Here is a 12,727-nt window from a genome sequence, read left to right as displayed (position 1 = left end):
TGGGAATAGGGTCTAAAGTAGTGCACAATATAGGGAATAGGGTCTAAAGTAGTGCACACTATAGGGAATAGGGTCTAAAGTAGTGCACACTATTGGGAATAGGGTCTAAAATAGTGCACACTATAGGGAATAGGGTGCCATTTGGGACGTACACACTCTCCACTCTCGGATTCAGTCCCTCGTCTCCCTGCAGAGAGCGTCCTTAACGGTTTCAGTTCCTCCTCTATAAAATACTCTGTAATGTCAAAGTGAGGGGATGAATAGAAATGAACTAAAATATAGTCATAGCATAAGTACTCAGCACCCTGAATCAATGCATTTTAGAATCACCTTTTGGCAGAGATTATTAAAGCTGTGAGTCTCGAAGATCTTTCCACACCTGGACATTGGCCCATTATTCTTTTCAGAATTCTTCAAGCTCTGTTAATGTGTTGGGGATCATGGCTAGAAAGCAATCTTCAAGTCTTGCAATAGATTTTTTTCAAGCAGATTTTCAAGCGGGGGGGGGGGGGGGGGGCTTCGTGATTAGTTGACAAGTTGAATCAGGTGTGCTTGTCCAGGGTCAAAATACAAATGTGTTGGGGGGTCCTCGAAGGACCAGGGTTGGGAAACAGTGTGCTAAATGACTACAATGTAAATGTGAAAGGTAGTGCACTACTGGATAGCATTTGGGACTCAGTCTTTGTCAAGTGCTGTAAAATAGACTAGAAAGATGTACGGTGAGGACAAATGCAACTCAGAACTTACGTGTGCACAGGGTGTGATAACACTACAAAGTCCTTCTCAAAAAACTGGACATATCATTTAAACAAAGTCATGTTGGAGTCTGTTAATTTGACAAAATATAACATTTGTCCAAAAAACTATAGAGTAGTCAACATTGAGTCAACGTTGTTCATTTCATTTCATAGCACAGGCTTCATTCAGTCAGCAGGCTATGTGTAACGGCAGTATAGCTCTTCCTCCTCCTCAGACGAGGAGAGGCGAGAAGGATCGGAGGACCAATGTGCAGCGTGGTAAGTTTCCATGATTTAATATACACGAAAACAAGACACTATACAAAATAACAAACAAACTAACCGTCACAGTCCCGTGTGGCACAAACACTGACACAGAAAACAACCACCCACAAATCCCCAACACAAAACAAGCCACCTATATATGATTCTCAATCAGGGACAACGATTGACAGCTGCCTCTGATTGAGAACCATATTAGGCCGAACACAGAAACAGACAAACTAGACACACAACATAGAATGCCCACCCAGCTCACGTCCTGACCAACACTAAAACAAGCAAAACACATAAGAACTATGGTCAGGACGTGACACTATGACCAAACCATAGAATTATTATATTATATATATCTCTGGACCAAACCTTCTCCTTATTCCTCTGTCTTAAAGTCAATAAACATTTTAGTCACGATTCATTCAGTGTATGGCAGCTATTTTCAGATTTTGTTTTAATCTTAAAATACCTTTAAGTCTTAGTCACATTTGAGAAAATACGTCCTTCGTTAGTTTTAGTTATTATCAGTCGACTAAAACTCTGGGTAATTTTTGTTTAGTTTTAGTCACAGCCAGTGGTGTAGTGGAGAGTAAACGCAGATTACCCAAGATGTTCAACACCATAGTACCCTCAAAGCTCATCGCTAAGCCAAGGACCCTCGCTAAGCCAAGGACCCTGGGACTGAACACCTCCCACTGCAACTGGATTCTGGACTTCCTGACGAGCCGCTCCCAGGTGGTGAGGGTAGGCAACAACACATCTGCCACACTGACACTCAACACGGGGGCACCTCAGGGGTGCGTGCTTAGTCCTCGTACTTCCTGTTCGCCCACGACTGCGTGGCCATGCACGACTCCAACAAAACCATTCAGTTTGCTGACGACACGACAGTGGTAGGCCTAATCATCAACGACGATGAGACAGCCAACAGGGAAGAGGTCAGAGACCTGGGCATTATGGTCTTACCCCCTGAGCCACACAGGACCCTCGTAAGACTGCTTTTGAGTTATTGGCAGACTTATAGCCCAGCAGTACTGAAACAGGTCTGAGCTCATCCGTACAAGCTGTGGATATGTGAGAGGTTTCTGAGTAGTCATGGTAACCCTGTCATCTAGAAATGAACTGCTCTGAAATTAGCTCAGTCTGTTTTTATGATTCTGTACGGTAGAGCCCTGTCATAACTGGACACCTTTTCTGACACACAAAACCCAGAACCCACCGACTACTGACATTTTGACCCTCCCTCCCTCCCTCCCTCCCTCCCTCCCTCCCTCCCTCCCTCCCTCCCTCTCTCCGTCTCTCCCTCCCTCCCTCCCTCCTTCTCTCTCTCTTCCATGTACCTGCTCAGATCTCCTGAACAACACACTGCCCTTCAGCTTTTCCTCAGATAATTCATTCATTTCCATGCAGGATGTCACTAATTGAATGCCAATGGTGACTACAGGAAACACTGTGGTCCCTCTGAAAGGGACAGGCCTATACATGAACACGAGGGCGTTGCTGCATTTATTATGACATTAAAGACCTGTTAAAGGGGTCATCTGGAGTTCAAACAACAACAACAAAGATGCCATAGCAGCAATTCAAAATGTAACTTCGTTTAGTTTCAGGTGAACAATGTAAATGATATGCATGTCCTTGCCGATGTGTTCTCATTGTTTTTCCCGTCACAGTAATAAATAGTGTCACAGTTCAGAGTTCACCAGGACTAGTCACTGTAGCGTGTCACAGTTCAGAGTTCACTAGGACTAGTCACTGTAGCGTGTCACAGTTCAGAGTTCACCAGGACTAGTCACTGTAGCGCGTCACAGTTCAGAGTTCACCAGGACTAGTCACTGTAGCGTGTCACAGTTCAGAGTTCACCAGGACTAGTCACTGTAGCGCGTCACAGTTCAGAGTTCACCAGGACTAGTCACTGTAGCGTGTCACAGTTCAGAGTTCACCAGGACTAGTCACTGTAGCGTGTCACCGTTCAGACAGTGTTACCATCCAATCTACCAGTCCTGTGAAGACAGACAGTGTTACCATCCAATCTACCAGTCCTGTGAAGACAGACAGTGTTACCATCCAATCTACCAGTCCTGTGAAGACAGACAGTGTTACCATCCAATCTACCAGTCCTGTGAAGACAGACAGTGTTACCATCCAATCTACCAGTCCTGTGAAGACAGACAGTGTTACCATCCAATCTACCAGTCCTGTGAAGACAGACAGTGTTACCATCCAATCTACCAGTCCTGTGAAGACAGACAGTGTTACCATCCAATCTACCAGTCCTGTGAAGACAGACAGTGTTACCATCCAATCTACCAGTCCTGTGAAGACAGACAGTGTTACCATCCAATCTACCAGTCCTGTGAAGACAGACAGTGTTACCATCCAATCTACCAGTCCTGTGAAGACAGACAGTGTTACCATCCAATCTACCAGTCCTGTGAAGACAGACAGTGTTACCATCCAATCTACCAGTCCTGTGAAGACAGACAGTGTTACCATCCAATCTACCAGTCCTGTGAGGACAGACAGTGTTACCATCCAATCTACCAGTCCTGTGAAGACAGACAGTGTTACCATCCAATCTACCAGTCCTGTGAAGACAGACAGTGTTACCATCCAATCTACCAGTCCTGTGAAGACAGACAGTGTTACCATCCAATCTACCAGTCCTGTGAAGACAGACAGTGTTACCATCCAATCTACCAGTCCTGTGAAGACAGACAGTGTTACCATCCAATCTACCAGTCCTGTGAAGACAGACAGTGTTACCATCCAATCTACCAGTCCTGTGAAGACAGACAGTGTTACCATCCAATCTACCAGTCCTGTGAAGACAGACAGTGTTACCATCCAATCTACCAGTCCTGTGAAGACAGACAGTGTTACCATCCAATCTACCAGTCCTGTGAAGACAGACAGTGTTACCATCCAATCTACCAGTCCTGTGAAGACAGACAGTGTTACCATCCAATCTACCAGTCCTGTGAAGACAGACAGTGTTACCATCCAATCTACCAGTCCTGTGAAGACAGACAGTGTTACCATCCAATCTACCAGTCCTGTGAAGACAGACAGTGTTACCATCCAATCTACCAGTCCTGTGAGGACAGACAGTGTTACCATCCAATCTACCAGTCCTGTGAAGACAGACAGTGTTACCATCCAATCTACCAGTACTGTGAAGACAGACAGTGTTACCATCCAATCTACCAGTCCTGTGAAGACAGACAGTGTTACCATCCAATCTACCAGTACTGTGAAGACAGACATTGTTACCATCCAATCTACCAGTCATGTGAAGACAGACAGTGTGACCATCCAATCTACCAGTCTTGTGCACATCACACTGTTGGCTTTCCAGTGAGATTCAGTAGTAATTAATAGCCTAATGATTTTCTAATCTATGAGAGCTAAGTGGGTCAGTCAGGGACGTTGCTCCTGAGTCCCACTGTGTATCCAAATAGCACCCTATTCCCTACATAGTGCACTACTTTTAACCAGAGCCCTATGGCCAATGGCACCCTATTCCCTATATTGTGCACTACTTTAGACCCTATTCCCTAATATTGTGCACTACTTTAGACCCTATTCCCTATATTGTGCACTACTTTTGATCAGAGCCGTATGGGTGCTGGTCTAAAGTAGTGCAGTAAATAGGGAATAGGGTGCCATTGGGGACACAACCTGTCTAGTATGGCAGGATTATAGTATTGTAGAGATATAATGGGATTGGCTACTTGCTCTGGACCAATCCTGGCCAACAAGAAGGTGTGGGAAGATAAACGATTTCTGTCTCAAATGGTACCCTATTACTATTCCCTATATAGTGGACTACCTTTAAGGGGCTCTGGTTAAAAGTAGTGCACTACATAGGGAATAGGGTGCCACACTGTGCATAGATTACACTCAGCTAAACATACCACCATCCTAGTAATGGCACAGCCAAGTGTTAATAGTACATTTAGCTGTGGTGCCAACACTGTGTTCCCATGTTTATTTATATTGATTCATTACATTACTTCTTCAGTTACTGTGTGATGGTTATAACATCTGTCGGTCTCAGTACATGATGGTTATAACACCTGTCGGTCTCAGTACCTGATGGTTATAACACCTGACAGTCTCAGTACGTGATGGTTATAACACCTGTCAGTCTCAGTACACAATGGTTATAACACCTGTCAGTGTTAGTACATGATGGTTATAACACCTGTCAGTGTTAGTACATGATGGTTATAACACCTGTCAGTCTCAGTACACGATGGTTATAACACCTGTCAGTCTCAGTACATGATGGTTATAACATCTGTCAGTCTCAGTACACGATGGTTATAACACCTGTCAGTCTCAGTACGTGATGGTTATAACACCTGTCAGTCTCAGTACGTGATGGTTATAACACCTGTCAGTCTCAGTACGTGATGGTTATAACACCTGTCAGTCTCAGTACGTGATGGTTATAACACCTGTTAGTCTCAGTACACGATGGTTATAACATCTGTCAGTGTTAGTACACGATGGTTATAACACCTGTCAGTGTTAGTACATGATGGTTATAACACCTGTCAGTGTTAGTACATGATGGTTATAACATCTGTCAGTGTTAGTACATGATGGTTATAACATCTGTCGGTCTCAGTACATGATGGTTATAACACCTGTCAGTGTTAATACATGATGGTTATAACACCTGTCGGTCTCAGTACATGATGGTTATAACACCTGTCAGTGTTAATACATGATGGTTATAACACCTGTCAGTGTTAGTACATGATGGTTATAACACCTGTCAGTGTTAGTACATGATGGTTATAACACCTGTCAGTCTCAGTACACGATGGTTATAACACCTGTCAGTCTCAATACATGATGGTTATAACACCTGTCAGTGTTAGTATGATGGTTATAACACCTGACAGTCTCAGTACATGAATGTTTGAGGTGCAGTAGCCTATTCTCTCCCTGTGGTCTCCGGTGGTAACCAGCTGATTTTATTATTGCTGAGATGTCCACCATTGACAATACAAACACTATACTGATTACCTTGATCATATAACGACACGTCTTATCTTTATCTTATCTTGTGTCTATGATGGGAGAAGGTATGTGGACAATAAGCTTTTTATTAGTTTTAGAGAATCTATACAAAACCATGCAACCAGTATAGGTGACCTATGAAATGCCCTCTCTGTTGTCCAGGGCTTCTGTAACAGACTATGAAATGCCCTCTCTGTTGTCCAGGGCTTCTGTAACAGACTATGAAATGCCCTCTCTGATGACCAGGGCCTCTGTAACAGACTATGAAATGCCCTCTCTGTTGTCCAGGGCCTCTGTAACAGACTATGAAATGCCCTCTCTGTTGTCCAGGGCTTCTGTAACAGACTATGAAATGCCCTCTCTGTTGTCCAGGGCCTCTGTAACAGACTATGAAATGCCCTCTCTGTTGTCCAGGGCCTCTGTAACAGACTATGAAATGCCCTCTCTGTTGTCCAGGGCCTCTGTAACAGACTATGAAATGCCCTCTCTGTTGTCCAGGGCTTCTGTAACAGACTATGAAATGCCCTCTCTGTTGTCCAGGGCTTCTGTAACAGACTATGAAATGCTCTCTCTGTTGTCCAGGGCTTCTGTAACAGACTATGAAATGCCCTCTCTGTTGTCCAGGGCTTCTGTAACAGACTATGAAATGCCCTCTCTGATGTCCAGGGCCTCTGTAACAGACTATGAAATGCTCTCTCTGTTGTCCAGGGCTTCTGTAACAGACATCCTGCTCAATGGGATTAAGGGGGCAATCTGGGATTTGTAAAACAACAAAGTGGTCACCACGCTGAAGGATGATGCTGGGTGAAATGTACCCAACTCTTAAATTCATAGGTGGGCTAAGAGAGTTAAACTAAACTCCTGAGGCATTTATAAGTTATATTATTTCAAGAACCAATGGCTACAGAGCCTTCAGAAAGTATTCACACCCCTTGACTTTTACCACATTTGGTTAAAATGTAAAATGTTTATTGTCTTACAGTCTGAATTTAAAATTGATTAAATTTAGATTTTTTTTGTCACTGGTCTACCCACAATCCCCCATAATGTCAAAGAGGAAATTATATTTTTATACATTTTTACAAATTGATTCAAAAGGAAAAGCTGAAATGTCTTAATGTCAATAAATATTCAACCCCTTTGTTATGGCAAGCCTAAATAAGTTCAGGAGAAAATATTTGCCTAACAAGTCACATAATAAGTTGCTTGGACTCACTCTGTGTGCAATAATAGTGGTTTTAAATTATTTTGAATGACTAACTCATTTATGTAACCCACACACACAATTATCTGTAAGATCCCTCAGCCGAGCAGTGAATTTCAAACACAAATTCAACCACAAAGACGAGGAAGGTTTTCCAATGCATCACAAAGAAGGGCACCTATTGGTAGACGGGTAAAAATAAAAAATAAAGCATATATTGAATATCCCTTTGAACATGGTGAAGTTATTAATTACACTTTAGATGGTGTATCAATACACCCAGTCACTACAAAGATACAGGTGTCCTTCCTAACTCAGTTGACGGAGAGGAAGGAAACCGCTCAGGGATTTCACCCTGAGACCAATGTTGTTACAGAGTTTAATGGCTGTGATAGGAGAAAACTGAGGATGGATCAACAACATTATAAGGACTGGGGAGTTTTTCAGAATAAAAACAAACAACAAGTAGAATGGAACTAAACACAGGCAACATCCTAGAGCTAAACCTGGTTCAGTCTGCTTTCCAACAGACACGGGGAGATGAATTCACCTTTCAGCAGGACAATAACCTAAAACACAAGGACAAAATCTCCACTGGAGTTGTGTAACGTCTGCTTCTAACTCACACTCTCAAACACATAGATCCCCTGAAAGCAGCTCACTCTCCAGATCCCAATCACCTGAATTCTGATCACCTGTTCACACACCTGTATGTCATTATCACACACTATTTAGTTCTGTTCTTTGCACCATTGTGAGGTATTGTTTGCTTTGATACACATTCTATTTGTAACTCTGTTTATTTCCATATTAGTCCTCTTGTGTATCGTAGTTTTTGGCCATCCTCACTAACGGCACCTTTTTGCCTATTCCCTGCCTGTACTTTTGCCTATCAGATTTCCTGTTATCAACCTATTGCCTGATCTCCTGGACTACGTTACTAGCCTTTTCCCCTGCCTGTACTGTTACCTTTTTGGAGTCGCTGTGTATGACCTTCTGCCTGCCCCTGGACCCAGCTACCTGCCTCCTCCTGTGGTCCTTTACAAATAAACACCTGCTGCGCCCTGCACTTGAAACCAGCTCTCTGGACCCAGCTACCTGCCTCCTCCTGTGTATGACCTTCTACCTGCCTCCTCCTGTGTATGACCTTCTGCCTGCCCCTGGACCCAGCTACCTTTACTAATAAACACTTGCTACGCCCTGACCTTGAAACCAGCTCTCTGTTTCCCATCGTACTCATTTCAAGTTGCTTAGCAAGACGACACCGAATAGTCCTGAGTGTCCTGGTTACAGTTTGATTTAAATCTGCTTGAAAATCTATGGTATGACCTGAAAATGGTTGCCTAGCAATGATAAACATCCAATTTGACAGAGCTAGACATTTTTTTTTAAAGAATAAATGGGCAAATGTAGCACAATCTAGATTTGGGATGTTCTTAGAGACTTTTTTCACTTTATGGGGTATTATGGGTAAGAACAAACATCTATTTCATCCATTTTGAATTCAGGCTGTAACACAACAAAATATAAAATAAGTCAAGGGGTATGAATACTTTTCTGAAGGCACTGTATATAACATTATGGATGTACCAATCCCAGGTTGTGTAATTCTACCTTCTCAAGACCCCCCTCCCACCTCCTGCTCGTATAGATCCTGACTAGGTTGCCATGGAAGCCTTCGAAATGGCTGTGCTATTTGAGTTAAGAGCTAAAAGAGGGTCTGATGCTTCAGGCTCTGTAAAGCCAAGAGCATTCCCCAGTATCCCATCTACTGTGGGTAGCATGTACATGGTGTTGCTCTTCATTGTGATGTTAATTGTGCCATCAAGACAGTAGGTCCTTGTTTTCTCAGGGTTTTTTTTTTTTTTTTTTTTAAAGACATGATTCCTCTTAGGTTAGTAGTTTAGAGAGAGATTAGTTTAGAGAAGAGAGAGAGAGATAGAGAGGGCCAGAGAACAGCAACCTGGTCTCATAGACTAGACATAACATTGTACCTTTAAACCCGAGACACATAAAAACTAGTATGAAATGTTTTGTTTGGTTACATAAAACAGAAGGTTACTTCCGGTGTAATACATGCGTCTAGCAACCCAAAGGTTTCGTGTTCAAATCTCATCACGGACAACTTTAGCATTTTAGCTAATTAGCAACTTTGCAACTACTTATCATGCTAGCTAACCCAAATTGGAATTCGTAACATATCATAGGTTTTGCAAAGTATATCGTACAAATTGCAATTCGTAACATATCAAACGAAATGGATGATGGACAACCACAAATTAATACATACCATAGGAAAGGTAACATATCATACTAATTGGAGTTTCACGGATTTGCCTTTACTATGTTACATCTACCCCTGAGAGAGAGAGAGAGAGAAATATAATTTATGGAAAATAACTTATTGCTGAACATATCCCACTAGGAATATATCATGTGTATTATTGGTTCATGCTCATAGTTTCATAGCCGACTGTTTTCTAAATTAGTAATATATTGTGGTGTGTTTCCAATCGATACCACTAAGAGAATTGTTAATGCCAGACACGGTCATCATCGTATGGAAATGCTGTGGTCGTAGAGCATACCTGACTGGTCTAGAACCATTAGACTGGCGGCTGCCTTGTCCAATAGCTGCTCTGGGTTAGCCCACGTTTGCAATACCGTTTGTGTATTGGCTAGAAAGTGCGATGCCTCGGAATAGTTTGCAGAATATATTTGCCTGCCTCCTTCCAAGGTTGCATTTACTGTGGTGGATGGATGCTGGAAAAGCCGACCGCTGGCAATACGCAATAGCATTCTGATTGATCAAATATAACAACTTTTCTGCAATTGGGAGATACGATTTGTCTCCGAAGTGAATTTAAAATGGATGAAATGGAAGAAGAATTAAAATGCCCTGTCTGCGGATCTTTTTTCCGGGAGCCGATCATTTTACCGTGCTCCCACAACATTTGCCTGGCTTGCGCTCGGAATATCCTAGTACAGACCCCCGACGCTGAATCTCCACAGAGTAGCCGTGCGTCTGGCTCGGGGCTATCTGATTATGACTATCTAGACCTGGATAAGATGAGCTTGTACAGCGAGGCGGACAGTGGGTATGGTTCCTATGGTGGATTCGTAAGTGCTCCGACCACCCCTTGCCAGAAATCCCCAAATGGTGTGCGTGTATTCCCCCCTGCCGCCCCCCAACCTCCTGCTCAGCACCACTTACTAGGACACCCCGGCTCTCTACCCCCTATCCCCCGAAACTCCTGCATCACCTGCCCGCAATGCCATCGCAGCCTCAACCTGGACGAAAGAGGGCTCCGCGGGTTTGCCAAGAACCGGGTGCTGGAAGGGGTCGTGGACCGGTACCAGCAGAGCAAAACAGCCGCCCTCAAGTGTCAACTCTGCGAGAAGAGTCCCAAAGAGGCCACTGTGATGTGCGAGCAATGTGATGTGTTCTACTGTGACCCTTGTCGCTTGAGGTGCCACCCTCCTCGAGGTCCGCTAGCCAAGCATCGCCTCGTGCCACCGGCGCACGGCCGGGTAAGCCGTCGGACAAGTCCCCGGAAGATCTCCACCTGTACAGAGCACGAACTGGAGAACCTGAGCATGTACTGTGTTCAGTGCAAGATGCCGGTGTGTTACCAGTGTTTAGAGGAAGGCAAGCACGGAACACATGAAGTCAAGGCTCTGGGAGCTATGTGGAAACTGCACAAGGTAAAGTGTTTTTTTCAAATGGTTGCCTTTATACCTCTCTGTTTTTCCAATGTCATAAAGCGCATTTAACTCACCAATTATAGTCCTAAATTAGCCTCGCAAAGCCGCCTGATCCCATGAGCTTACATACCAGCAAGCACATTTGATTCCTTGGAAGTTGTGGAAATGCAAGTTTTTGGTTTGGTTCTGGGAAGGAAGCCAGAAGCTTCCTGATCGGTGCTGTGTGGCTCAGTGGCTAGAGCATGGCACTTGCAATGCCAGGGTTGTGGGTTCGATTCCCACACGGGACAAGTAATAACATGTAGTCTTTCACTACTGTAATTTGCTCTGGATAAGAGCGTTTACTAAAATATAGACTGTTTAGTTCTGAGAACTGAAGTGAAAATGTTCACCTGTTCTGAGAACGTTCATGTTTAGTTCTGAGAACTGAAGTGAACATTTCACCTGTTCTGAGAACGTTCATGTTTAGTTCTGAGAACGTTTTCCTGGGATGTTTTATTAACATTCTGTGAACTGAAATTATAGGTTATTTGAAGGTAATTAAATAAGGTTCTGTGAACTGAAATTATAGGTTATTTGAAGGTAATTACATAAGGTTCTGTGAACAGAAATTATAGGTTATTTGAAGGTAATTAAATAAGGTTCTGTGAACAGAAATTATAGGTTATTTGAAGGTAATTAAATAAGGTTCTGAGAACTGAAATGATAGGTTATTTGAAGGTAATTAAATAAGGTTCTGTGAACAGAAATTATAGGTTATTTGAAGGTAATTAAATAAGGTTCTGTGAACAGAAATTATAGGTTATTTTAAGGTAATTAAATAAGGTTATGAGAACATTCTCAAAATGTTGGGAATGTTTTCAATTCAATCTAATGGTGCAATATGAATAAATCGCACCACCATTTTCTGGTTGCAAAAATTCTAATAGTTTGCCTAATTTCAGTTTATGACAAAACAAGAAGTCATTGTGTAGAGAATAAATTGTACCATCTGAATCACAGTGAAATATATTTTCCAGAACGCCCCAAAAATTGTATTTATATCTGTTTGAAGCTAGTGTACAAAACGGAAAGTAAAAGAAGCAAAATAACGGAACTTAAGTAACGGGCAGCATAGAAATAGCGCACAAAAACAGATATACCTCTTCTTAGACTTGTTTTCAATGAAAATGACAGATCTATAACTCACATTTCTATGTGAATTTGGTCGGTCCCCCAAAAAGTAACATTTAGCAGCTTTAAAGGTTTTATTTGGAGGTTTTTGAATAACTTCCTTAAAACGTTCACTGAATGTTTTCAATAAGACTTTTCATTACACTGCTAGCTTAGGTTAACTGTTTTTAACTCCAAGCACAGATAACACTCATGGAAATGCATTGGTTTAGTCATGTAAAAACACATTTATTTTTTATTGTGGCACGGCGTCAGTAAGATTCAAATCTATGATCTTCTGTTCTTTTTCCAAGGAAATGAGTCCTCTGCGCCACCAGGATGGAGCCAGCACGACGTGTGTTTGTGTTTCTAAACTCATACAAAGCTGTTCATTTTAGTCTATTCCCCATTTCAAGGGAAACATGTCAGATCAGTGTGTTGCCAATGTTTATCGGAAGGCAAAAGCACGGGACACATGGAAGTCAAGGCGCTGGGAGCTATGTGGAAACTTCACACGGTAACTTGTTTGCCAAATGGTTACATTTATACCTCTCTGTGTTTTTCTAATGTCATAACGCTCATTTAACTCACCAATTCTAGTCTTAAATTAGCCTCGCAA

General features: G+C 42.6%; 1 protein-coding gene across 2 annotated transcripts in view; it reads left to right on the top strand.

Moving 5' to 3' along the window:
- The first annotated feature begins 9,999 nt into the window (after window positions 1-9,999).
- The window catches only part of LOC139563638 (E3 ubiquitin-protein ligase TRIM9-like), a 68,200-nt gene continuing 65,472 nt past the window's right edge, over window positions 10,000-12,727 (top strand). For both annotated transcript variants that reach the window (XM_071382479.1, XM_071382478.1), the window contains exon 1: window positions 10,000-10,956. In XM_071382479.1, the coding sequence (XP_071238580.1) occupies window positions 10,120-10,956 (837 nt within the window). In that variant the 5' untranslated portion in view covers window positions 10,000-10,119. The remainder of the gene's footprint in view (window positions 10,957-12,727) is intronic.

Source organism: Salvelinus alpinus, chromosome 34, assembly GCF_045679555.1.
Source record: "Salvelinus alpinus chromosome 34, SLU_Salpinus.1, whole genome shotgun sequence".
Lineage (NCBI taxonomy): Eukaryota > Metazoa > Chordata > Actinopteri > Salmoniformes > Salmonidae > Salvelinus > Salvelinus alpinus.
The sequence above is the reverse complement of the archived record's forward strand: the minus strand, read 5'-3'. Positions and strand labels throughout refer to the sequence as shown.